At 35.3% G+C, this 24,675-nt stretch overlaps 2 protein-coding genes across 4 annotated transcripts; both read right to left on the reverse strand.

Annotated features, from left to right (window-relative positions):
• Positions 1-910: 910 nt before the first annotated feature.
• On the reverse strand, positions 911-2,607 carry LOC145791931 (uncharacterized). Its single transcript, XM_082872384.1, has 3 exons — positions 2,595-2,607; positions 1,853-2,511; positions 911-1,776 (listed from the first exon to the last, which is right to left on the reverse strand). Exons 1-3 carry the CDS (start codon positions 2,605-2,607, stop codon positions 1,051-1,053), a joined length of 1,398 nt encoding a protein of 465 aa, XP_082728510.1. The 3' UTR covers positions 911-1,050.
• A 4,406-nt stretch (positions 2,608-7,013) lies between these two features.
• On the reverse strand, positions 7,014-20,666 carry LOC114263018 (putative clathrin assembly protein At2g01600). Of its 3 annotated transcripts, XM_028203510.2 has the most exons (15): positions 20,266-20,666; positions 20,105-20,174; positions 19,889-19,986; positions 15,315-15,453; positions 15,090-15,217; positions 14,773-14,865; positions 14,594-14,644; positions 13,094-13,159; positions 12,671-12,736; positions 12,439-12,519; positions 12,268-12,348; positions 11,884-12,063; positions 10,852-10,927; positions 10,648-10,769; positions 7,014-7,677 (listed from the first exon to the last, which is right to left on the reverse strand). In XM_028203510.2, the coding sequence occupies exons 1-15, from the start codon at positions 20,353-20,355 to the stop codon at positions 7,285-7,287; spliced, it is 1,734 nt and encodes a 577-aa protein (XP_028059311.2). In that variant the 5' UTR covers positions 20,356-20,666; the 3' UTR covers positions 7,014-7,284. The 3 variants fall into 3 exon arrangements, with proteins under 3 accessions (XP_028059311.2, XP_082726802.1, XP_082726803.1); XM_082870676.1 differs by lacking the exon at positions 13,094-13,159 and having other exon boundaries at positions 20,266-20,644; XM_082870677.1 differs by lacking the exon at positions 12,671-12,736 and having other exon boundaries at positions 20,266-20,644.
• Positions 20,667-24,675: the final 4,009 nt, after the last annotated feature.

Here is a 24,675-nt window from a genome sequence, read left to right on the forward strand (position 1 = left end):
TAGGCCATGGAACACGGCCAATCTCAAGTTATTTTACTTTTAGCTTTTTCTTTTTCAAACATATGTAATTTTCTCTTCCTTCAATAAAATAAGAAATTCTTTTTGGCGCAAATTACCCTTTGTAAAAGTTAGCTTTCAAGACTTACGTATATTACAAACATGTTACTCTAAGTTAGCTGGAAAAACTAACTTAAAGGTTGGCTGGATTAAACCAACACCCATCCTAAGCCCAGGATAAGGATCCAGGCTGCAGGACATTTGGTCGGAATAACCAAATACTAGAAGTTAGCTGGAAAAACAAACTTCAATGGTTGGCTGGAATAAACCAACACCTGTTACTCCTTAGCCGAAGTAAGCGCATGACTAAGGAGTGGTTGGCTGGAATAAACCAACTCTTACTCTTCAGCCGAAGTAAGTGTAAGGCTGAAGAGTGGTTGGCTGGAACAAACCAACACTTTGTACTCCTTAGCCGAAGTAAGTGCATGACTAAGGAGTGGTTGGCTGGAATAAACCAACTCTTGTTACTCTTCAGCCGAAGTAAGTATAAGGCTGAAGAGTGGTTGGCTGGATTAAACCAACACTTTGTACTCCTTAGCCGAAGTAAGTGCATGACTAAGGAGTGGTTGGCTGGAATAAACCAACTCTTGTTACTCTTCAGCCGAAGTAAGTGTAAGGCTGAAGAGTGGTTGGCGGGATTAAACCAACACTTTGTACTCCTTAGCCGAAGTAAGTGCATGACTAAGGAGTGGTTGGCTGGAATAAACCAACTCTTGTTACTCTTCAGCCGAAGTAAGTGTAAGGCTGAAGAGTGGTTGGCTGGATTAAACCAACACTTAGTACTCCCCAGCCGAAGCAATTATGTCGGCTAAGGAGTGGTTGGCTGGTAAGTATAGTTTAACCAACCAAAAACCGAAACAACACTTGGAGTAATAGAAGACATTACAAATGCAAGCATATACACAATAACCGGAATAAGAGAAGTAAAATTTTCATTCAAAAAGAAGTCATTACAAGGCTGCTTAGTTCGGTTACAAAGAAAAGACTACAAAATTAAGAAAAAAGTTCATCTATTTCGGCGTCGAAGGCAGCATCGGCGTCAACTTGAAGACCGGTTTCGGGCACTACAACATTTTCAGAAGGAAGAACGGGTTCGGCTGGAGCCACGGCTTCACTTGGTTGATCAAGAGTTAGATCTTCCACCACGGGCTCCGACCGAACTACCTGATCTGCATTCACAACCGAAGTATCCTCAGGGGCAGAGTCTTCATCAGAAACTTCATCGTCTGAGCCCTCAAGGAACTGCTGTTGCATGGCCGTGGCATAATCCATCAGGGAGTTCGGTATAAAGTAGGCTGGAGGGTTGAAAACCTCGGTCTGAGGATCATGACCAAGCTTCTCAACGGCTCCCCTCCAGCCGCACTTAAAGAACAGATCCTTGGCCGCATTGCATTGTTGGGCATAAGCATCCTCTGCCCTCTTGAAGCCTTGTTTGTCGGCTTCCTTCACCTTCTCTTTTATTTCGGCATCCTTCTTTCTTTCAAGTTTTAGCAACTCGCGCAAGTACTTGTCCTTCAGCACAATGGCAGTCTTTTGCTTTTCGGCCTCGGCCGAACTAACCATTCCGGTCAGACGACCGACCTCACCTCGGAGTTCGGCCATTTCCTTTCTGGCCTCCTCTAGTTCGGCCGATTTCGCCTCCGCCTCTGCCGCAGCTTGCCTTGTCACTTTCCTCAGCTCCAGCACCTTCCTATGGGTGATTTGATTTTTCTGGATAGCCTGACAAAGCAACAACTTCAATTTAGCCGAAGAAAAAGAAAAGTAGAAAAACAGAAATACGACCGAAGTTACTTACCAGAATCATTGATTTCGTGGCTGACCGGATGGACTTCAGCTCGGTGGTTAACTGTTTGTGGTGATGTTCCATGTCTTTAGGCAGACACACACTCTTGGCCAAATTGATGGCCAACAGGTGGTCCTTCTCAGCAACAACCGAGTCTGTTTCCAGAATGTCTCGGTCGTTGAAAGATAGCTTCGGTGCCCAGCAACTGATGGTCCGGTCGGAAGACTCCGGTCGAGGGCTTGGTGGTAAGCTCGGCTGAATGACAGGTTCTTCATCAACCAAAACTCGTTCGGGTTCGGCAGTCCGGGGACGTTTGGTCCGGCGGGAAGAGGATGGCTGTTGGGAAGGGAGGGCGACAACGGCAGGCTGCGATTGACTGGGAGGCGTTACTTCGGGCCTAGCCGTTTCGGTAAGAAGGGCCCTAACTCTGCTCCTTTTCGCCATCTCTTCTTCTGCTGTTAGAGGGACAAGTCTTATCTCGGGCAGAGTTGGGTCCGGCTCCGGTGCTTCCTCGAGAAGAAAATCAGTTACCTTTGCTTTGCGGCGACCGCTATACCGGTAGGTCGGCTCAAAATTTAGCAGCTTTGACCAACTTCTTTCTTTAACCCGTAGTGCGGCTCGCAGAACCCCAAGGTTGGGATAACTGTACAGGGAACGGAGATGGGCGAAATCTGCAATAAAGAGAAGTGTTAGTTCGGCTAATAAACTAAACAACCGAGATAACAAACAAGACAGAAGACCGAAGCAAAATTACCAGGCTCTCCCATTTTCCAATTTATAGGTCGGCCAGGAATTTGAGCTTGATAATCCTCAAAATTCCCAGAGACCCAAAGGAAATCATCATCGTTAAGATCTTTGTCCGGAGTATGCTTAATTATCTTCTCTCGGCGGCGGCGAATTCTGAGGTAGTAGACCCACCCAGCATTCTTTGAGCCGATGGAATACTGATGGAATATTTCGGCTAGACCAAGATTTAGTCCGGTTTGGTGGTTTAATGCGTCTATTCCCATTATAATACGGTAAGTATTGGTGGACAGTTGGGTAGGACATAACCTAGTCTGTCTAAGAAATTCGCAGATGAGCGGTTGGACAGGAAACCGTAGTCCGGTTTCAATTATTGACTGAAGGGTAAAAGGGACGGAGCCTTCATTGTCCCAGGGAGTAGCATTTTTCTTGGCCAACTCCAGTTGGACATCATCAGGAATCTGGTAGTCCTGCCTGAATTCGGCCATGCCACCAGGGGTTTCGACTAAATATCTATACTTACCCATTTGTTGAATAAGTTACGAATAAATTATTTCGGTACAAAAATTTGGCTCAGTAGCCCGGTTGAGCACACGTAGGAGTGCCTGGGCAACCTAAGTCTGCAAGGTAGAAAACAAAGGGGTTAAGCACAGATCGTGGGACCGCGCTACAAATTATAAGCAAGATATACAAATCCTACTTCGGCTCAGTGGGCTGGTTCTACCTCGGCTCATCAGAAGGTTTGTTAACTCGGTTTTGAGCAGGTTAGACCGGTTTTAACGTCTAGGGGCAGCTTTCTGAGTTCGGTCTAAAAAACTCAGAAAGCTGGTTTAGTCCCAAGGCCTAAATCGGTTGCAGTTTGAGGAAAGTTACTTCGGTCGAAGCCCCTAGGGGCGGCTTTCTGAGTTCGGTTTAAGAACTAAGAAAGCCGGCTGGGCCCCGAAAGCCTTAGCTCGGTTATTGACCGAAGTACCTAGTTCGGTACGTGCACGTTTTTCCGGTGAGTTTATCTTGGCTAGAGTGGTTGAGAAGAAACTACTGCTATTCCTTTGAGTCCTAGTTCGGTTGTTCTCTGAAATCTATCTACATACACAACACAAACAGTATCCTGGTTCGGTTGGGATGTGATTCTGGATCGAAATCGAGTTTTCTCTAGGGTATATGACATATACTCTTGGGTTCTATGGTTTCTTCATCAAAGTACGAAGAGCAAAGCAGACAAATGAAGAAAAATGTTTGCAAAAAGCATACAAAGCAAAAACAGATGGAAAAACAAGTAACAAAAGCGAGAAGGGTAGACCTGCTTACCAGATTGAAGAAGAAGAAGCTGAAGATGGAGCAGTAGCAGCAACAGAAGCACGAACACAGTAAGCTCAGAACTCGAGCAGCAAGAGAACAGAGAGAGAAGACGAAGGAATAGCAAAAGTGTAGAGACCCTAGCCTCAGGAATTACTTTTGTTAGAAAGCCCAAAATTTGGGCGGGAACCGTTTCAAGATCACAAAGCACGAAGACGGCGTGACAGCCGTCCTTAACCAATCAGAGCCTGCCACGTGTCATTGGAATGAGAAGCGTTACAGTCGCTGTGATTGAAGAGACGTTTTTGACCGGACATAGTGATATCCGAGGTAAAGTTAGATCGGCTAGAGAGGCTAAAGGGTTCTTAGATCGGCTGAAAAAGCCTAATGAAACTCTAGCTCGGCCAGTAGACTGGTAATCCCAATCTTGTTGCACAGATGGAATTAAGGGGCAATTGAGAGGGTAATTTTTGGGAAAAATTGGGCCGAGCTCCGAGTTTGGCTTCGAGGCCCAAAACGCGAAGGACTAAGTAAAAAGGCCGTAATGGCTACTTCGGCCTAGGGGCAAGGTTACTCCGGCCTTAAGGAGACAAAGTTACTTCGGCCCGAGGAGGTGAGATTACTCCGGTCCAAGGAAGAGTAAAGCCACTCCGGTCCGGAGGCAACTCGGAGTTAGGCCGGTCTCAGAGTTAGTCCGGCCGCAGTATGTTCTGGGAAGACCGGTTTTAGAATTAGTCCGGTCGTGACATACAGCGGTTGGGACGGTCAGAACTTGCTACTTGGAAGTTTGAACTAAGCACATCAAGGTCAAACAGGGCAGCCGAAGTAATCAATTGGAGGAGCAGACCGAGCTAAGTATAGTTCGGCCCTCTGTGGCTCGGTATAGCCAATTTTACTTCGGTCATGTGGAAGTTCGGTCATATAAAAAACCATCCCACTTGGTTTAAGCAGTGGGGGAGGGTGCAAAAGGATAAGCATTATCCTTAGGAGAATGAATCCTAGGAGGACTCTGCATGGAGAAGTACAAGTCCTACTAGGATTGTGCCATACGAAACTTATAAAAGCTCACAAGCAACACCTTGGAGGAGGTAATTGAACACAATCTTTCTGAGAACTTAGAGCTTTGTCTATTTGTCAAGTTTTCTGACTTAGGCATCGGAGAGGTTTCCGGCACACACCCGCCGGCTAGCTCACGTTTGTGTTTTCAGGTGACAAAGCGACGTCGTACGGAGGAGCGTGGACTTGGTCAACAGGATTATACGAGGAGAATTATTTCCTCCCCGTACAAAACAGAATATATTTATATACTTGTCTTGTAATTTCTAAAATTTTATAATAAAATCATCTTTTTTTTTTGCTGATAAACATATATATATATATATATATATATATATACATATTTACATAATGAACTGTGTGGGTTAATCATTAGGTGGCCTGGCCCTGGACATTCATCATTTGAACCATATATTTTTTTTCCTTCTTTTCTATATGGCTGTTATATATGATGAAAATGTTATTTAAAAGAGTAAATTACAAACACAAACCTGAGATTTACATAAATTATAAATTATCTTTTGTGACTTTAGAAATTACATTATGCCCCCTAAGGTTTCTAATTTCATAACAAATATGTCCTTTTATTAATAAATCATTAAGTTAATTAACAGTTTTTAATAATGTAAAAATTTTATTTCAATTAATAATTTAGATAATTTTATTATTTTATAGGTGAACAGTTAGAAATTTCACTTTTTCAATTAATTCTGCTAAATAAAAAATTTTGACAGGAGGTATTTGTAATTAAGCAAATCTCAAGAATTGTATTTCTAATTTACCCTTTTTAAAACAACTCTTAATTTTTGTATATGATATGATTTTTTTTTATGTATCATGGAAATTCAATTAATAATTTGTAAATATGATGAATCTCACATGTATATATAGATATATAATTACATAAATAAAATAAAGTGGTAAAATACATTCAATAATAAATTTTATTTTCTTTTTTTTTTTTTGTTGACTTTTTTAGAACATTTTAAAATAAGGAGAACTGACGTGTATGTTCTAATAAGTAAACTTATTATCCAATAAATCTTGTGAGAATTAATGGTGTTTTTCATCAAACATTATTAAAAAAAAAAGTCACTAATTGTTAATTTTCAGCAACAATTTAAAAATCATCACAAAAAATGTTACTGATTATAAGTTTTAGCAATAGTTTAAAAAAATCGTCACAAAAAAAATCACTAAGTTTCAACTTTCAGTGACAATTTGAAAAATTCGTCACAAAAAAAGTCACTAATTGTAAATTTTAGCGACAATTTATAAAAACCGTGACAAAAAAAAAAATACCCAATGTCAATTTTCAGCGACATGCAAAAAGGGTCACAACAAATTATTTTTAACAATGCTTTTATTAAGACTTATTTTCAACATGACTTGATGGCAATTAAATCCAACTATTACGACTTATTGGTAGTTTACTCATAAAATAATTTCAACTTCATCAAAATCTAAATAACAAAATTCTGGAGCAAGTGCAAGAGCAAGAGAGTCAATTATAAAAATACCTCTAGAGCCGGATCATCATCAAGTGTGTTGTATATTTATGTAAATATCTTCTTCTTCTTTTTTTATAGTATTTTTAGTTTTCATGTTCGATTGTTTGATAAAAGAAATAATGCTTAGTGGTTGCAGAGAAAGTGCAGAGAACATAATTAAAATGTATGAAGAAAGGGAGCTGATAGTTGTAAGCCAAGCTCACCCTTAGTTGTGATTGCCCATTTTTAGATTTATAAAACAGAAATATAGACAGACTACTCCACATACCTTACCAAAGAATTGTTCCTTACCACCCACAATATATCTATAGAAAATCCCACCGCAGATACGTTTGGACCAAAGCCAAGGCTCTCACGTGTTTTAAGTGCTAAAAATTATGTTTAACCTTAACAAGATATTATAGATTTTCGAACCTAAACTTTAAGTAAAGAATCCGAAAACCTTACCACTGAACCAACTCCGTGTTGGTAATGATTGCCCTTTCACCCAAGCCAGATGTCACACACATGAAGCTCGTGTTTAGCCAAGCATGTAATGTAACCAACAATAATACACCAAGCCCCAATAAACAAGGGAGACTGTATAAATGACTATACATGGAATCATTATTCATTTTGACTGAAAAATGTTACATCTTCATTACCCAATTACCATACTATCTTCTACAAAAGCATATAATTCAAGCTCTAAAATCATCAATTATTAAAAAAAATTTAAAAAAATGGAATACACAGCCACACACTGCTTTTTTGCTCACCTCCAAATACACAAAAGTTTAACTGCGCCGGGTAAAGTTACAATTACACTATTTTAGATGTTCCCAACTTCCAAGATGTTTAGAGTAGACCTGTGCTTCCAAATGGATTGTTTGTTTGTGGATGACCAACAGGGTTAGCATGAAATGCTCCGAACCCTGCATCGCCAAATGGATTTTGCGGGCCCATCATCAAATGTTGCTGATATGGATTTTGTGGGCCCATCATCAAATGTTGCTGATGTGGCTGTGGAGGATAGGCAGGTTGGTACGGACCAAAGGGATTGGTCTGCTGCTGCTGAGCCATTGCTGACATTTGCACCGATGGAGGAAGGGCAACATTGTTTGAGAAAGCAAATGGATCTGAGACTTCAAATGGATTTGGGGCTGGTGTTCCATACATGGCCTGCTGAGATGCTCTATATGCAGCATCATCGTACAAACTATTCAGAGTGAGCGAGTCCAATCCCCCAGCCTGACATTAATGGTGTTTGGGAAGCATGTGTAAGATTACCGAGTAATTCTTGAAACTCACAAATTGCAATAGTCAAAAAACAATAAACCATAATGCAAGTGGTGTATATGCTTTTTGTAGCATTCTTGGACTCCACAAAATGTGTTAGTATACACATTGGATAGACAACTGTTGCACAAAAAGGGTATGAGATATGTGTCCACCCATACTTATTGCCAGTGCACCCGCATGTTTGGTAATTCAAGTTTACTATACAATCGTACATAAAACCTGACTCAAAATTCAAACCCATTTTAAGTAGATATTTAAAACTTAAGCACTATGTAATCATGCATTATCAAACACTTGATAGAATATCGATTGGCAACTTCAGCACCGCTACCCTTCTTTTAATCCAGGGGACAGAGCCAGAGGGAAAAAGAAAAATTAAGGTAGTGTTTGGTAGAATTTTAGAATTATGATTTGAAAATAGAGTTATATTTTGAGTTTGTGAGTTTTGGAATTATGATTTGAAAAGAGAAAAGTTGTTTAGTTATGAGTTTTGAAAAGAGTTTTAAATTTTTGATGAGACATGAAATGAGAAAAGTTGTTTGGTTATGAGTTTTGAAAAGAATTTTCAAAACTTATAACTCATAACCAAACACACAATTCAAAACTCTATTGAAAATTCTATTCAGAACTCACAACCAAACTTTTTTTAAAATTCAATTCAAAAAAATAATTTGTCATTTTGGTCTAAAAAAATAATTTCTACATTTAAAAAATATCAAAAACAAATATTTTTTTTTTCCCCCAAATAATAGGTGGCGATTGGCGATTGCAAAAAAAAGAAATTACACTGTTCCGGTCAACCAGCCGGCCGAACGGAGGATGACCAAGTAGATCCAAAATTCAAAACTCCTCTACTTTTCAGAATGAAAAAGACAAAAGAGAGAAAGTATGTACGAATCTGCCAAACGTGAAAGAAAAATATGTTTTTGAAATGTGTGAGAGAACCACATTTTCAAAACTCCATCCAAACAGTGCATGCAAACGGAAGGGTGGAATTATGATTAGAAAATATAACCAAACACAGCCTAAAAACTCTATAAAGCCTCCCAGTTTCTTTCAGAATTCAAACATCAACAGCTATTGAATAGCAGTAAAATTCAGAGAATATCTTACTAACTCAGGTTGGAACTGCGTACAATGCAATTATTTCAGGCAATAATGAAGTTTGTTATTGCCTACCAATTTAATTGTCTGGCCCGACCTGACCCGAAAATTTTCATTTTGGCAGTCAAGTGTCGGATTTAAAGAATAAAAAATCGGTTAACCCGACCCAACCGATGTTTTAAAACGATGCTTCTATCCACGTGTTTGCTCTTTACTAGTTGGAGATAGATATTAAAATATTACCAACATAAGGTGTTTATTTAGTTTTATTTCATCTACCAAGATAACCTAGGGTATAGGCATCATTACTACAATCTGTTCAACTTTTCAACTAGACATCATATTTATACATTTAACTTATTCAACCCTTTAGCTGGAATTCATCATTACAAATTTTAACTTTTCATTTTTCACATCTCTTTCAATACTTCGCTGATGAAGTTTAGTTGGTAAAAACATCTCTCACTCTCACTCTCATCTACTAGAGACTCTCAATCGTCTCTTGCACTATTTCCCACTCTGATAATACTCTTCCCATACCCCCCTTTGATCTCCTCCAAATCCCTCTTCTAGTCTTACTCCCTTCCGAAATCCTAGCACGTTAGAATCACAGATGATGAAGGTGATCGTAGATGATGGGTTTGTTTGGTGTTGCACCTACTGGATCTAGATTTGCAACATCCGACAAGTATCAAGTCAAAGAGATTGGAAGTCTAGATCGAGAGATAAGTCTGTAATTTTTTTATTTTATTTGGGAAGGGGTTAAGTTTGGATTTTTTTATGTTTTTTTTGTGTATGATTTTAGTTTTTTTTGTTGGATATTTTGGGATGAGTTTGGATCTGATCTTTGACACATGTAATTTTCTTCTTCTCCTTTCTTCTTCTTCTTGTTTAATGTGTGAAGCCCAAATTGAGAAAACAAGACCCATCTGCCACCGGCCGTGAATCCGAATAGTGTGAGCAATTCGATTTCAAACAATGCATCGGTCAAACTCGGATGGGCATATGCTGAACCTGACGTAATCAGTTCGAGTGACGGGTGTACGCCAAACCCGGTCCGACCCGACTCGTGAAACTAACTGAGTGTGCATGCAGTAGATATGTTGAAGAAACTATTGATTCCACCATGACATTGTTCAAACCTATGTTACTTAGAACGTGGATCGTTTCGATACATGGAACGGGAACGTAGTACACCACATGTTCTAAAATGTGGTACGATAGAAGTAGACTCATATATATTACACTTAACAATTTAAGATACTTCTAAAGTAATTTTCTTTTAATAATTAAGTATCCAATATATTTTTTTCTTTTCTTTCATGTAGCAAATCATTTCTAAAAAAATTATGACTCATTTTTAATTCTTGTTTTGTCAAAACTTAACTCACCTTGGATTTTAGTTCATATATTTGATTTGTTTCCTCCTAAGTTAACATTTAAGGAAATATGTTGGAAAAAAATTTGGGGATCGCTTCGGATCACTAAATTTATCGTTTTGGAGCGAAAATGTACCATGTTTTGGAACGTGCATACCAATACGTAATTTGCTAGGGTATTAACATTTTTTGGTAACATAGGTTCAAACATATTCTCCTGCTATCCTATTTCTTTACAATTGTTAATTATTTTGCTCATATCAGTGTTTGGGCAATGTAATCACAACACATATACTAAATCACAGGAAGAACAGATGCTTAGTTCATCATCCTTTTAGAGAAACTAGAAGTAGTAATATACTTTAGCTAATGGCTAGAAAGCAATGAGAATAAAATAAAGGGGAAAATAAAAAAAAAAAAATGCACGAGGGCCTACCAGTTGTCTCTCATTAACAGAAGACATGTTGCTGCTAGGTGTGGTGACCAAGGCAAGTTCCCAGCCGGTAGGATCAAAATCTTTTGCTTGAACAGCACCAGAGTCGAGTGATGAAGCTGTATCTGCACATAAAAACAGATAACCACTTTTCTTACAAAACAAAAATATGCAAGAGAAATATGTGCAGTAGTACAGCTGGATTACCGGATGGAATGATGGCCAAAGCCAAAGCATTGCTATCCTCAATTGCAGATGCATCAGGGTTGGTGACAGATAATCCCTGAAAAACCAAAAATAGAGAAGAATTAGTCACAGGAGAGAGAGAGAGAGAGAGAGAGGATGGGGAAGAATCTATGAAGCACGGGTACTTCTACAAGGGCAGTTGTACCCATATAAGATACCGATACTACTCAAAAACACACGTATGCATATCAAATCCTTTCTGATGCGAAATATGAGAAGCTCAAGGAAGAGTAAATTCAAAGTAGCGGTGATATTCGGAAATTGGAATGATTTCAAAGAGAAAGCAATAAGAACCATACATAATCATGTTTATAATATTATTATAGTTTTATTTTATGATTATTTTTATGTTTCTAGGATTTTTAGGCAAAGGGCATTTTGTTAATTTTATATTTGCCTACATGGGCTGTAGCCTATTCACAGCACCCTAAAACAGTGTAAAATCAGCCCCAACGCCTACTGTTGTGGCTGTCCCTAATCGTCCTGCATCACTTTCTAAACGTATCAAATACATGATGCCAATTTTGAAAAGTATCGGATACTTTTCAAACATCGCATATCCAAACTATTACAAATTGAGATTGCAATGATTTTTGAATAGCATTAGAGTATAATAAATACAAAATTAGCTTTTTTATAAATAAATAAATAAAAAATTATGTATAGCCAAAGAAAAAAATAGTGAGATTAAAGTAGTAAATTAATTTTTCAGATTTTATCAAATTAAAATATCCACTAAAAAGAAAGTAAACAAACTATTGACTCTTAAACTAGTGTCTAATTCTAGAAGAATGGTTTCTCACTATTATAATATTAAAAATTATATATATATATATATATATATATATATTTTCGAAGTATCCTGACTATACCCATATCCTATCTCTTCAGATTTTGCAGTGTCGCCAATTCCGTATCCCATATTCATATCCATGCTTCATAGGGAAGAATAATATCAAGTGACAAAACAAAAATAAGAGTTGAGAATTTTACCAGCAGATCTCCAGTATCCAAGTTGTTTGGAGGAGTAGGAGGGGAAGGAACCTCAAAATTTGAGACAGTAACATTATCTGTAGGCAGTGGCCGAGGTTCATTAACAGATACATTTGTATCTTCCGATGGAGAAGAATTTTCTTCTGGTTTATATGTCAATTGAAGCATTCCTGGATATTCCTGATTCATAATGACCACATGTTAGTCCCACAACACACAATTCGTAAAAACATATTTGAATTGGCAAGGAATGATAAAGTTAAACAGATACAAATCACAAAAAACAATCAATGTGGCAGCAAAATAGCTAGAAGTCCGAAATCCAAGTTAGAAATTACGTCGTGCAATAAAAATTGATGTTGCAAACAATATAATCATACTGACCAATGTCTCTCTTGGTGAGGAAACCATCCGTGGTGCCTCTCTTATATATTCTTCCATGGTTGCAAGAAAGGACTGTGGAGGCTGCAAAAGATGAACAAAATGTCCAGTGAAAACAATTGCATTAAAAAACCAATATAACCAACTAAACATTGGATTTCAGCCAAAGCATACCTCTTTTAGAGCAGGGAACTGGAAATTTCTAGCAAGTTCCAAACCTTTGCAAATATCATAAAAATCAGAAAGGCTTCCAGCCTGCAGTAAACACCAACTTTTTAACTACTAGAACTTGAATCTGAATGATTAAAACCAAGTCCAGAGTCTAAACGTCAGATCCATCCCATTTTAATTTAACAAAATAGTTTTGAAAAGTGATGATTCAAACAAAAATCAATGCAAATATCACCTGCTGGCCAGCTCGTTTATATATATCTAAGGCTTTCATTGCTTCATGTCTTGGCATCTCAAAAAACTGAAAAACACAAATAAAAAATAAAAAAACTAAAGCATAAAGGCTAAGGCCTCGTTTGGGAACAGGCTAATTTAGTAATTTTTTGGCTATTTGGCTAATTTTTTAGTAATATGAGCTAAAAAAAACTAGCATGTTTGGGATGGCTTTTTGACTTTTTACGAAAAGATGTGCAAAAAGTATAGAGAAAAGAGAATTTTTGACTTTTTGGTATGGGTTGTTGGCTTTTTGGCTTTTTTAGTAACTTTTTAGCTTTTTGGCTAAATTGGCTGGTTCCCAAACGAGGCCTAAGCAAGCAAAAAGCTCCACCTAATACCATGTTAAAGTTAGAAATATTGCAAGAAAATAAAGGCAATTCACCTTATCAACCAGATTGATGATTCCATCATTAATTGCACAATAAATCTTAAAACTCTCTTTGAGCACCTGAAAATTACATATATTAACGAGGTCAAGCATAAGTTGTTATCAAAGAAGCATAGATACATACAAACACAAATACAGACACGTAACACAGCAATTTTCAAAAATCAGGATATAGACATGGGGTGATACAGCAAAAAATAATTTTGTATATATTTCTATTTGCTATGTATATGAAGAATATTAATCCACATCCACAGATAACTTAAAAAATGAAAACTAATACTAATTCAACATAAAAAAACCACTCAATCTAGAATTTGAACTTTAAGATAGAAAATACTATTTCATCAATCATAAACCATTATATCATAGATGTTACTACAAGCACAAATAGAAGAAGATTAGTTTTCCTATAACCATTACAAGTAAATATATATATATATATATATTATATTAACAATTTCAACAATCAAACACTAATTAAAAAATTAAGGGAATGCACTTATTTGTATTGTTTAAAGAATAAGAGTCTACATAATGATGATTAACACAGACATGTTTACACACTCATGATTATGAATTTGAAAGACTATTTTTACAGCTCATGACAAGATAATCATGTCTTGGGGCCAATCCAATGGCAGGACATGCGTGTCTATAATATGTAACTAAAGCATCCAGGCGAAGTAAAAATATTACAAAACAGGTATGAATCCCAGCACGTCCAAGGCTTATCAATGTCCAACAAGTGTTTGATATGAGTATGAAAACTAAGTTGGAAGTGTCAGTACTTCATAGGTAATAATCAGATTAAATCCCATATTAATTACACGGCAATTTCTTTATCCCTCCTACCCTTGGGAAGCGGGGAGAGGCAGTAGTCGAAGAGGGAAGACGTGATTTCATTACTAATACAGGAGCATAGTTACTTAAAGAACATTATTTTTACAATTTTTGGTGAACTTCTAACTTTGACTTTATTCAAGGCTTTTTGTCAGGCCTAAAAATTTAGTCAAATTTAGGACTAGCTCTTATTCGCCAATAATTTTTCCTTTTTTTTTATTCCAATCCTTAGGCAAGGATTAGGATTTCTTCTATTATATATAGCCTTTTAAGCCTTAGCACTAATCAGAGTTTTGAAGTTTAATAAAATTTCAAAGAGGGAGTTTCTTTTCTTTGTATTCTATATTCTTGATATTCTCAGAATCAACACAATTATAGACAAATTCATGTTAATCTTGTGCTTGTGTGCATGGGGAAGGCCTACGAGGGTAGAACCGTGGTGAACAACTCACCTCTGGACAGGTGGAAGAACCCCCTTGGTTCAACAATTCAGAGGTTTCCAATTGCTTAATTTATTTAAACTGCATGTCAATTTAGATAACCCAGAAAACCATCTTAATTCTCTACTTGACAAGTCAATTCATATTTCCTTTTCAACATGAGTATGAAGCACAAAATAAAATAAAACGAAATAAATAAAAACATACATACCAGAGCCAAAGCATATTGTATTATGTAATTGCTAACTGCTGCTCCTTCAGGCTGTAAAGTAAAATACAACATTTATTTTCATTCACATGTTTTACTACAGTCTGAATCCCCAGATAGAGATCATCTAAAAAATAGAAACTTATATATAATCATCTGAGTCTGAGGTTTCAGAAGAGTACCCGGCATCCAACGAGACGATATAGCAGCTGCTGCAAAGCAGGCAACTGCTCCAACAGTTCTTCACTATCCACCTCCCTAGTTCTGCTGTAGCCCTATCAGTAAAGAGAAATAACAAAGAAACTGTCACAGAACTAAACTGGTTAAAACTTAAAACTGAAGACACCCAAAATATTGCAATATAAATAATTCAAGTGTTTTATAATCTTATTATTTTATCATATCCATCTAAATTATAATTCAGATATTGTAAGTGCCGTCTTCCATTTAAACCTCCCGGTTCCCCCAGTAGAACTGTAATAATTCATTTGGTGCATACCTTCTCCTGCCCTTGGCCAGGTTTAAGTAAACGCTCAGCTTCAATATCATACCTCAGAATCCTAAAGCATTCGAGTCGTTCTTCCAAGAACAGTGCATATGTACGTACCCAAGCAGAGCAATCCCAAGCTACAGGTAGAAAATTAATAAAATAACTCATGTCAGCAGGACAAATGTCAGTGATGATTGGAGTAAACTAGAAAAAGTATAGAGTGCTAAAATTAACCGATAGGGCTTGAATCATCTTTGAAATTAGACAATTGTAGAATCCGTCCTCTTTGTTGGAAATTCAGAAACTCTTCTCTAAAAGTAGGATCCCCCTCCCTCAATGTCCTATGAACAACTATCAATGTCTTTAATGCCACCTGTTCATCAAAAAAGAAATATATTTATAGCTATGAGCATGCACAGGATAATTATGAACTAGACTTTTGCCTAAGATGTAACCATCAATTGTTACTGTCTCAAATTGTATGTAGCTTCAGTAGCTATTGAAGAGTTTATGAAGAAAAGATCACAACATAGATTTTCAAGGATTCAATTTTTTTCAGAGTAATATTACCAAATGAAATAAGAAAATTATGGTGCTTTGCCTTAAAATTGACTCAAATTAAAATCCCTAGGGCAGTGACATGCCCAGGCAGAGCAATCCAAAGCTACAGGGATAAAGAAGAATTTAAAACCCCCTCAAAAAATATGAGCATCAAAATTTCCAGCTCCAAGTATAAAATTTTCAATGCAAAGATTTTACCCAGTTTTTGTAATAATTTTCATTATTTGATTCTGTCATTTAAATTGAAAAAATAAGTGCTCCATTTGATAACTATATATTGCAATCTTGATGCTTTTCTTTTCTTTTTTTTTTTTTGATTGGCAAAAGTTAGTAATTAGTTGTTAGATTAGCGCCTAGGGAGAGTTCAACTCACAAACCCTCTCCTTGCAAGCACTAAATCTTGCCTCTCATTCCACTCCTAACAGTAGAACCCAAAACTTCTCCTTAGGAGAGACTTGGTTGCCAAAGGGCTAGCCACCTATGTCACATGGACTCGGGTGCGGATATCAGATGTGGGTGCGTATCTAGGGGTCACACACTTCAAAACTAAAAATTGGGATACATGGATATAGATCCAAATTTAAATACGTGTACGGGGATACGTTAAATAGTTAATTTTTAAATATATTTGTTATATAAAGATTAGTTAAATAGTTATTTTTTAAATATATTTTTTATTTTTTATCTTATGTATTATTTTTATTGATAATATTTTTAATTTATCTATATAATTTTTTTATTTTTAATTGACATATATATTATAAATAAAAAAGTACAACAAATAAAGAATAACAAATTATGTTAAAATAAATAAAAAATGGATGATTTGTTTTATAGATTTTATTAGATTGTTTTTATTATATATGATTTAATTAAATTTCTTTTGAGAGAGAGATAGAGAGACAGAGACAGAGAGAGAGAGAACAGATTGATATTCACCAAATAAAAAAGAAAACAGATTGACAGAGAGAAGAGATAGAAACAAAGATCGAGAGAGAGAGAGAGAGAGAAGATAGATCGACAAGCTCATCGAAGATAGATCGTCTACGGTGGTGCTCAACGAAGACGAAGTCGGAGGGGCCACACTCGTCGAAGTCAAAGGGCACGAGATCGAAATCGTCAAATAAAGGATCAAAGCCAGAGACCAGGTTCTCCCCTTGCTCTCTCTTTCATTTCTTTTCCATTTACGGCAAAATAGAGCCATATCCATTTGTAAAGAGTCGTATCCCGGCTGTATCCCACACTCGTACCCGTATCATGCCATGTCAACACGAGTACCTCCCAAATTTCAAAGAATATGTGTAACGTATCTAGCCACACAGACTCCAACCCCTTGGTTCAATCTTGGTGCATTAACCACTTCAAGTTCTAGAATTTAGATTTATTATCTTATTTTCAATTCTAGCGTATGATTTGTAAGGTGAGTATTTTTCATGTTTTTACTTCATGGAGATTTTTTTTTTGATAAATAAGAAATTTTATTAAATGAAGACATTAAAGGAATACCACCCATGTATAAAGTCAAGCCACTATAACAAAAATGCCCTATACGCATCAACAAAAAACTCTACAAAATCTATGAATTGGTCTAAAGAATGATTAGTCCTTGACTGCCGTTTATACAATAGACTAACAAAAGAGCTCTTTAATCTGTACAAAGGACTCCCTACGGCATTGAAATGTCCGTGGTTCCTTTCCCGTCAAATGAGCCACACTAGGCAAAGTGTCCAAATCTTCCTCCGCCTCTTTGCCACCTTCGCTCCCTGCCAGCAATGTAGAAACTCCATCACACCTGCCGGAAACACCCAAACCATACTAAAACAAGAAAGGATTGAGGTTCAAAGGTCCCCAGATACCAGGTGGTGAATGGAAAGGGATCCACTGATTCCCCATCCTTCATGGAGACATTTTAACATGTGCTCCACTTAGGGAACCCATACCAAGCTTTCCAAACCTGAGTAGTCCAGACAACCTGAGCTCAACTCAAGATCATTGAATTAATTGAGTATGGGCTGAGCTAAGTCTGGTCAGATTGGGTTCAAACAGAGAATTGCATTGCTCGTGTTGAGTCTGACCTCCAACTCAATGGGAGTCGCAGCCCTGGGATCAATGTCCCAATTTCAATGATCACCTTAATCCTGCTAGATTTCTTAGTGAATATATAGTCTTGAAAGTTTCAGCAAATAACCAAATTCATTTGGAAAAAGAGACGAAGATTGCATTGCATCTATGAAACTGAAAATCTATGGTCAGATGAAGTTCCATTGTTATTATAATAATAGCCAGATGAAGAGCAACCCAAGTACACAAGCAAAGAGATAGTTAAGAAATTACAGCTTTCATAAAATGAAGACTTCTTGCCATTAGTCTACAAGCTACGTAAGCTCCATCAAAAGACAAATGAGATTGGGATATGCTAACAAATTCAAAATTTTGCAAATCAAGAATGCCATGATTAAGATAGCAGATCCATTATTCACCCCCCCCCCCCCCCCAAAAAAAAAAAAAACAAAATATATATATATAAAACAAATCCAAAAACAATCTAAACAAATAGATCAATCATAATATTGTAATACATACATTCCATTGGTGAATATGCATATTAGATTCTATTAAAAGCCTAGCAAAAACTTCATTGTTCTAAAAGAATGTCTAGGGCCGGCTCAAGAAAAATTAAGGCCTAAAGCAACAAGTTAAAAAGAGCCTTTTTACAATTTTTTAATGTTATTATAAAAATATTATTTAGAAGTTATTTTTCTAGGATTTTGACATACGTAATTACCAATTAAATTTTCATATCAAATTTCGTTAATATATTTTTTTGAATTAATAGTATAGTTTATCCACTTAATCTCTTTCATGTCATTTTGTCAACAATACATGCATTTGAAAATGACTAAATTTTTTTTTTTTACAAAGTTTAATACTTCAATTAATTCTAAAAATTCTTGAAAAGTTGTATTGTTTCATTATCAAATTTTTCATCAATTTATAAGAAAATGTCACATCAAAGAGTAAGAAACGTTTGTAAAATTTGTTAGTTTGTACATCATTACTCATATTAGAGATTTATTTCAGGTTAGTAAAAGAAACTAGTAAAAAAAAATATTTATATAATATTACTCATTTGAAATAACAATTTTAAGGTTTTTTTTTTTAATGGGTGAAGCCTGTTTTAAATTAAAGAATGATAAAACTATATAGGCTTTAACTATAATTTTTGAAAATTTGGGGCCTCAGTAACATAAATGGCCTAAAACATTAGCATTGGTGGCCTAACCCTTAAGCCAGGCCTGAGAATGTCAATCAACCCATAACTTGGGGACCTTCCACCCTATATCCCTGCCACTGATCCTTCACCATACCGACAAATCCTTCCTTCCTGAGCCACATATTCTTAAAGCAAGAGGGACTTGGACCCCCACAAGTTGCCACAATCCAAAATAATGGCACATGATCTGATGTAAGTCTAGGAAGTCATGATTGACTCATATTTAGATAGTTGTCCTCCCACTCCAGGGAACAAGGAAAAATCTAACCTAGACATAGAACAACTATTGTGCCATGTAAAGCTACCACCAACCAAAAGAAAATATACTCCAAAGTCTCTTGAGAGATAAAAGTTGAGAAATCCGTTGTAGCCTTGCTTCATGATTCGCACCCCACTCTCTCACGAGGAAAACCTTACACCATTGAAGTCCCCTCCCAAACACCAAGCACAATCCCATGATGCCTTTAGGACCATAAAGGCCCAAGAAGGCCCAACAGAAACCATCATCAACAACTTAACAAATGTAAAGTTATGCATGAAGGTAACGCTCATAACTTCCCTCTAGACCTAACTGCCATTGCAGCTCCACCTAAAAATGGAAAAGACTTGGGTCTTAGTGTCTACTAGGTTTTTTTTTCAATATTTCCATGTCCTTGCGTCCTTAAGAAATTAATGTACAAGAACATTGTCATGTCTTTGTTGTGCTAGTCCTATTTTTTGAATTTGTTAAGTCAAAGTTTCTCTGTTGGGATGCTCCCAACGTGAACACCAACCAAAGCTTCAAAAGGGCCAAATTGTTGTTAAAAGGTGTGAAATTTATTGTTTTTAAGTAATTACAGAAAAAATAACAGTGATGAGTAACCACAATCCATTTCCAAACATATGAACAAAACCCACATAAAATCTATCAAATTGGGGCAAAATATATAAACTCTGGAATCAAAATTGAACTCAAAAAGGCGAAAATCCATACCGTCCAATTATGCGTCTTAGCCAATCGTCTGGCAAGCGCATGAATGCAATATGCAACGTCGGCCCGAGGCCGAATTGCTGATGTGGCAGCAAAAATTTCTGAAACAATTAACCCAAAAAAACCAAAAATTCACATACTTGCACAAATATTAGGAAACCCCAAACCCAAAAATAGAATATTTGATCTGCTAGTCCAAAAATAAAAATAAAAACTCACTCCTGATGTGTCTCTCTTTGGGTGGACACTCAACATGGTTGGTAGCTTTAACGATCGCAACATCAACATCCTAATTATATAACGCCATCAGGAATTCAATATATGTACTAATTAATATGTGTTATACGGATAGAGAGAGAGAGAGAGAGAGAGAGAGGGACCTTGAAATCGCTATTGATTTGGGCGAGGCCGACTTTGGTGTGGTCTTTGAGAGCGCCGTAGGCTTTTCGCCAAGTCTGTAGCGTCCCCATATTTCTCTGTCAATTAGTACTATTCCGGTGCCGTTGAGATCGCCCTCTCTCTCTCTCTCTCTCTTTCTCTCTTGGGAAATGGTGTGATTTTTTCACTTTACGTGTTGTTCTTTCTCTTCTCTCACTCTTTCTCTCGCTCTCTCCGCCTCTATTACAGAAATGTCAGGATGTTACCTTTTTTTTTTCTTCTTTTCTCTCTCTCTCGCTCTCTCTCTCTCTCTCTCTGTGTGTTCATCTTCATTTTTTTTTTTTTTTATTTAATAATTTATAGATACACCTGTACAAGAGTGATCCTCCTTACCACCTTGAACCTTTATATGAGATTTTTTATTAATAATTTATAAATTCACCTGTACAAGAGTGATCCTCCTTACTACTTTACCTCCTTGTACCTTTATATGAGATTTTTTTTACAATTTTATTCATGTGGATTAGTTTGAGTTTTTTGAATTAAGACCTTGTTTAGTTTGTATTTGAGAAATATGTTTTGAGATAAAAGTATGAAAATTTATTTGGTTTGATTTTTTTTCAAAAGATGTTTTGAAAAATTATTTTGAGAGAGATTTTAAAAAAAATGATTGATTTGATGTGTATAAGAGAGAGATTTGTTTGAAAAATTTGTAAACCAGACAAGTTTTGGAAAAAAAAATTTAGAAAAATTTGTTTGGTTTGATTAACTTTGAAAACTTATTTGTAGAGAATTTTTCCTAAAATTTTTTCCGAAATACAAACCAAACAAGGCCTAAGTTTTTTAAAAATTAAGTTTTTTGATTTTTGTATTTTTTTATTTTTAGTGAATATTTTTAACATTTTAAACATTTTTTTTACTTTTTTAGATACACCTTACTTAGATGTATCTAAAAAGTAAAAAATTTGTAAAAAAATATTTTAAAAAATTAATAAATACATAAAAATACAAAAAATATACATAATTTTTTTTTTTTTTGTATTTTTAGTATTTAGTGAATTTTTAAAAGGTTTTTTTCACAAATTTTTTACTTTTTAGGTATAATTATGTTAGAGCATCTCCAACGGTGTACCAAATATTTCACCAAATCTGTGTAAAAAATGGGTCATTTCCTTAATTTGATACTTCGCGCTCCAACGGTTCAACATCAAATCCGTTTCATCAAATTTGCGCTGGGCAACCGGTTGGTTGACCGGCCGGTCGACCGGCCGGTCAACCGGTAATGGCAAAAAAAAATTTTTTTTTTTTTTTTTTTTTACCCGTTTGAACCTTTTTTTTGGAACTTTTTGAACTTTTTGTGGTCGACCGGGTGGTCAACCGGCCGGTCGACCGGGTGGTCGACCACCTAGGCAAAATTATTTATTTATTTATTTTTTTTGGACTGGTTTGAACCTTTTTGTGAACGGTCTGAACTTTCTCCGGGGCGACCGGTTGGTTAACCGGTTGGTCAACCGGATGGTCGACCTGTTCGTCTCATCCCAACGGTTAGGAACAGTGATTTGCTGAAATGCTTCGCCTGCACTCAGTTTGGTACCATTTTTGCTGAATTCTGGATTTGATATCGATTTGGTGAAACCGTTGGAGCGTGAAAAAGTGGGTTTTTCATCAAAATTTAAATCTGATGCTGGGTTTGGTTCACCGTTGGAGATGGTCTTAGGCATGTCTAAAAAGTAAAAAAAAAAATCTTAAAATATTAAAAAAATTAGTAAAAACAAAAAAACACGACAAATAAGAAAGTAAAATTTTCTGAAAACTGTTTTTGAAAAAATGAAACCAAGCATAGTTATTACTTTTAAGGATAAATTTTATTATCTCCTTACATTCTTTAGTGTTTAATCCCTACTCCTCTTCTTCTTTTTTTCAATTTTTCTTCTCTCTTATTCTTTTCAAAAAAATGAGAATCATAAGGTGTGTTTGGTTTAATTTTGAGAGATAAATTTTTAAAAAAAAAATGAGGAAAGAATTTAGAAATTTTTTTGGTTTGTTTAGTTGTATATTTTAAAAATAATTTTAGAGTATGGGAGTTTGGAATGATTTGATATTTTATTATAATTGAGTAAATGTGTGTGAGAGAAAAAGTGATTTATTGATATGTAGGATAGAGAAAGTGATTTTGAAAAAAAAAATAAAAAAATTTCCAACCAGACAAAATTTTGAAATGTTTTTTAAAAAAATTATGTTTTAAGAGTTAAACCAAACAAGGCCTTGTTTTGATCATAAAAGAAATAAATTGATAAAAAAACAATGATAAAGAACCATAAAAAAAAAAGTAAAATGATTAGTTTTTTATTTGTTTGATAGGTTTTTGTTTTGTTTTTCTGACTGTTCTTCTACTTTTGTTCGGTATTTTAAAATCGAACAAAATAAAATAATCCGGCATTATATTGCCGAACAAAAAATATATGTCTAGTAACCAACTGCCGAATAAAAAATACATTTTCGATAACTCAAAGCCGAATGTTTTTAATTTGTTTGACTACTAATCACCATGTATTTCTAATTTTTTTTTTTTTTATATTTTTATTTGTTTACTTGAAAGGATTATATTTCTACTCATTGTAATAATGCAAGTACTGCATTATTAGTGGACTCCAGTTATGAATTCATTATAGACAAGGGTTGTTAAGTTTTTTTTTTTATAAAATCAATTTTTTTTATTATTTTTAATTGTATTGAGCTTTATTAGGGGTTGTTTGGGATGTTCTAAAAAATGTACTTTTTGACTTTTTATAAAATATAGATTGGATTTGAAGTGATGTAGTAGAAAAGTGATGTGACTTAAATAAAATGATATGACTTAAATAGGATTGTGACTTTTTGACTTTTTTAGGACACACCAAACAAGGCCTTAATAATTTGACGTATAAATACATTTATTATCTTTGAATTTTTAGTAGTCGTCAAACATTAATTAATTGAGTTTTTGACGTTGAGAAGAATGCTAGATTTGTGATTGTTATAAATACATTAGATGGCAAATAATTAGATTCATTTTCATCACTCGTGTGTTAGTGGATGGGAGAAAGCATATACTACCCGTATTTATTAATTATGTACGCTTATCAGCCCTGATGTAGTAACTACCAAAACTATCGATATAGACGAATTGTGATAACATGTTTGGTTGATGGATATAAACAATGACAGATTTTATGAATACTTTTATGGATGTTCGTACATTTGATATTTTTATGAATATTTTTATGGATACTTTTTATGTATAATTTTATGAATGTCTGTTTGATTTATGGATGTTTTCTATGGATGCTTGAAGGAAAAAGTAGGGTTGCGTTTGGTAGAGTTTTAGAATTATGATTTAATAATAGAGTTGTATTTTGAGTTTGTGAGTTTTGGAATTATGATTTGAGTGTGGAAAATTTGTTTGGTTATAATTTTGAAAAGAGTTTCTAATTGAGTTTAAATTAAGTGATGTGACATATGATATTTGATTCAAAAATTTACAACTCATAACCAAACACACAACCCAAAATTCTATTCAAAATTCATTAAAAAAATTTAAAAGAATCCCAAAATATTTTTTATTTGAAATATAAAAATAACAGGTGCAAATAAAATAAAATAAACGAACACTGTTCCGGTCAACTGGCCTAACATCCGGGTGGACGGAAGGATGACCAGGTAAACGTGTTTTGAAAAATGAGTGTGGAATCAATTTTTGAAAACTGCAAACAAACACCATACTGAAACCAAATGGTGAAATCACACTTTGAAAGTCTAACCAAACACAACCTAAATCTTTCAATGTACAACGATAGGTAGTTAGACAAATTTATTATAGTTGAGCAACATGACACTAGAGTAATCTAATTTGTATATCAATGTATCACCGAACAGGCACTTCACAAGTGGCCCCAATTGATTTCTTGTTAATATTCAATCGAACAACAACATATTTATGGGGAAAAAATATCGCACTAGATTAATTCAAATTCATTAGCATTGTATTACCGAACAGGCCCGGCACAAATTTAAAAATCATTGTTTGGAATAAAGTGGTTCTGTAAATGTATAGCAAAAAAACGCTGGAGAAGTTTATTTTTTTCGGCAACAAAACACCGGAGGAATGTAAATTGTTTAGCACTGTATGACCGAACAAGCACTTCGATGTATGCTCTACTTACTATCTTTCCTATGTCTTTCTTTTTTCCCTTATTGCATTTTTCTCTGCTCCATTATTTTCCCTCAAAAAACTATTGGTGTAAATATATGAAAGGGTTTTGAAGAGTCTTACTTTAAGATTAGTTTTAGTAATATAATAAGTGTAATGAGAATCACATTTTTTTTTTTAGGTTACTAGAATCACTCCTGTAAAATTTGTTTAAAATACAAAT

The sequence above is a fragment of the Camellia sinensis genome, chromosome 5 (assembly GCF_055761805.1).
Source record: "Camellia sinensis isolate YWXY chromosome 5, ASM5576180v1, whole genome shotgun sequence".
Classification (NCBI taxonomy): Eukaryota; Viridiplantae; Streptophyta; class Magnoliopsida; order Ericales; family Theaceae; genus Camellia; species Camellia sinensis.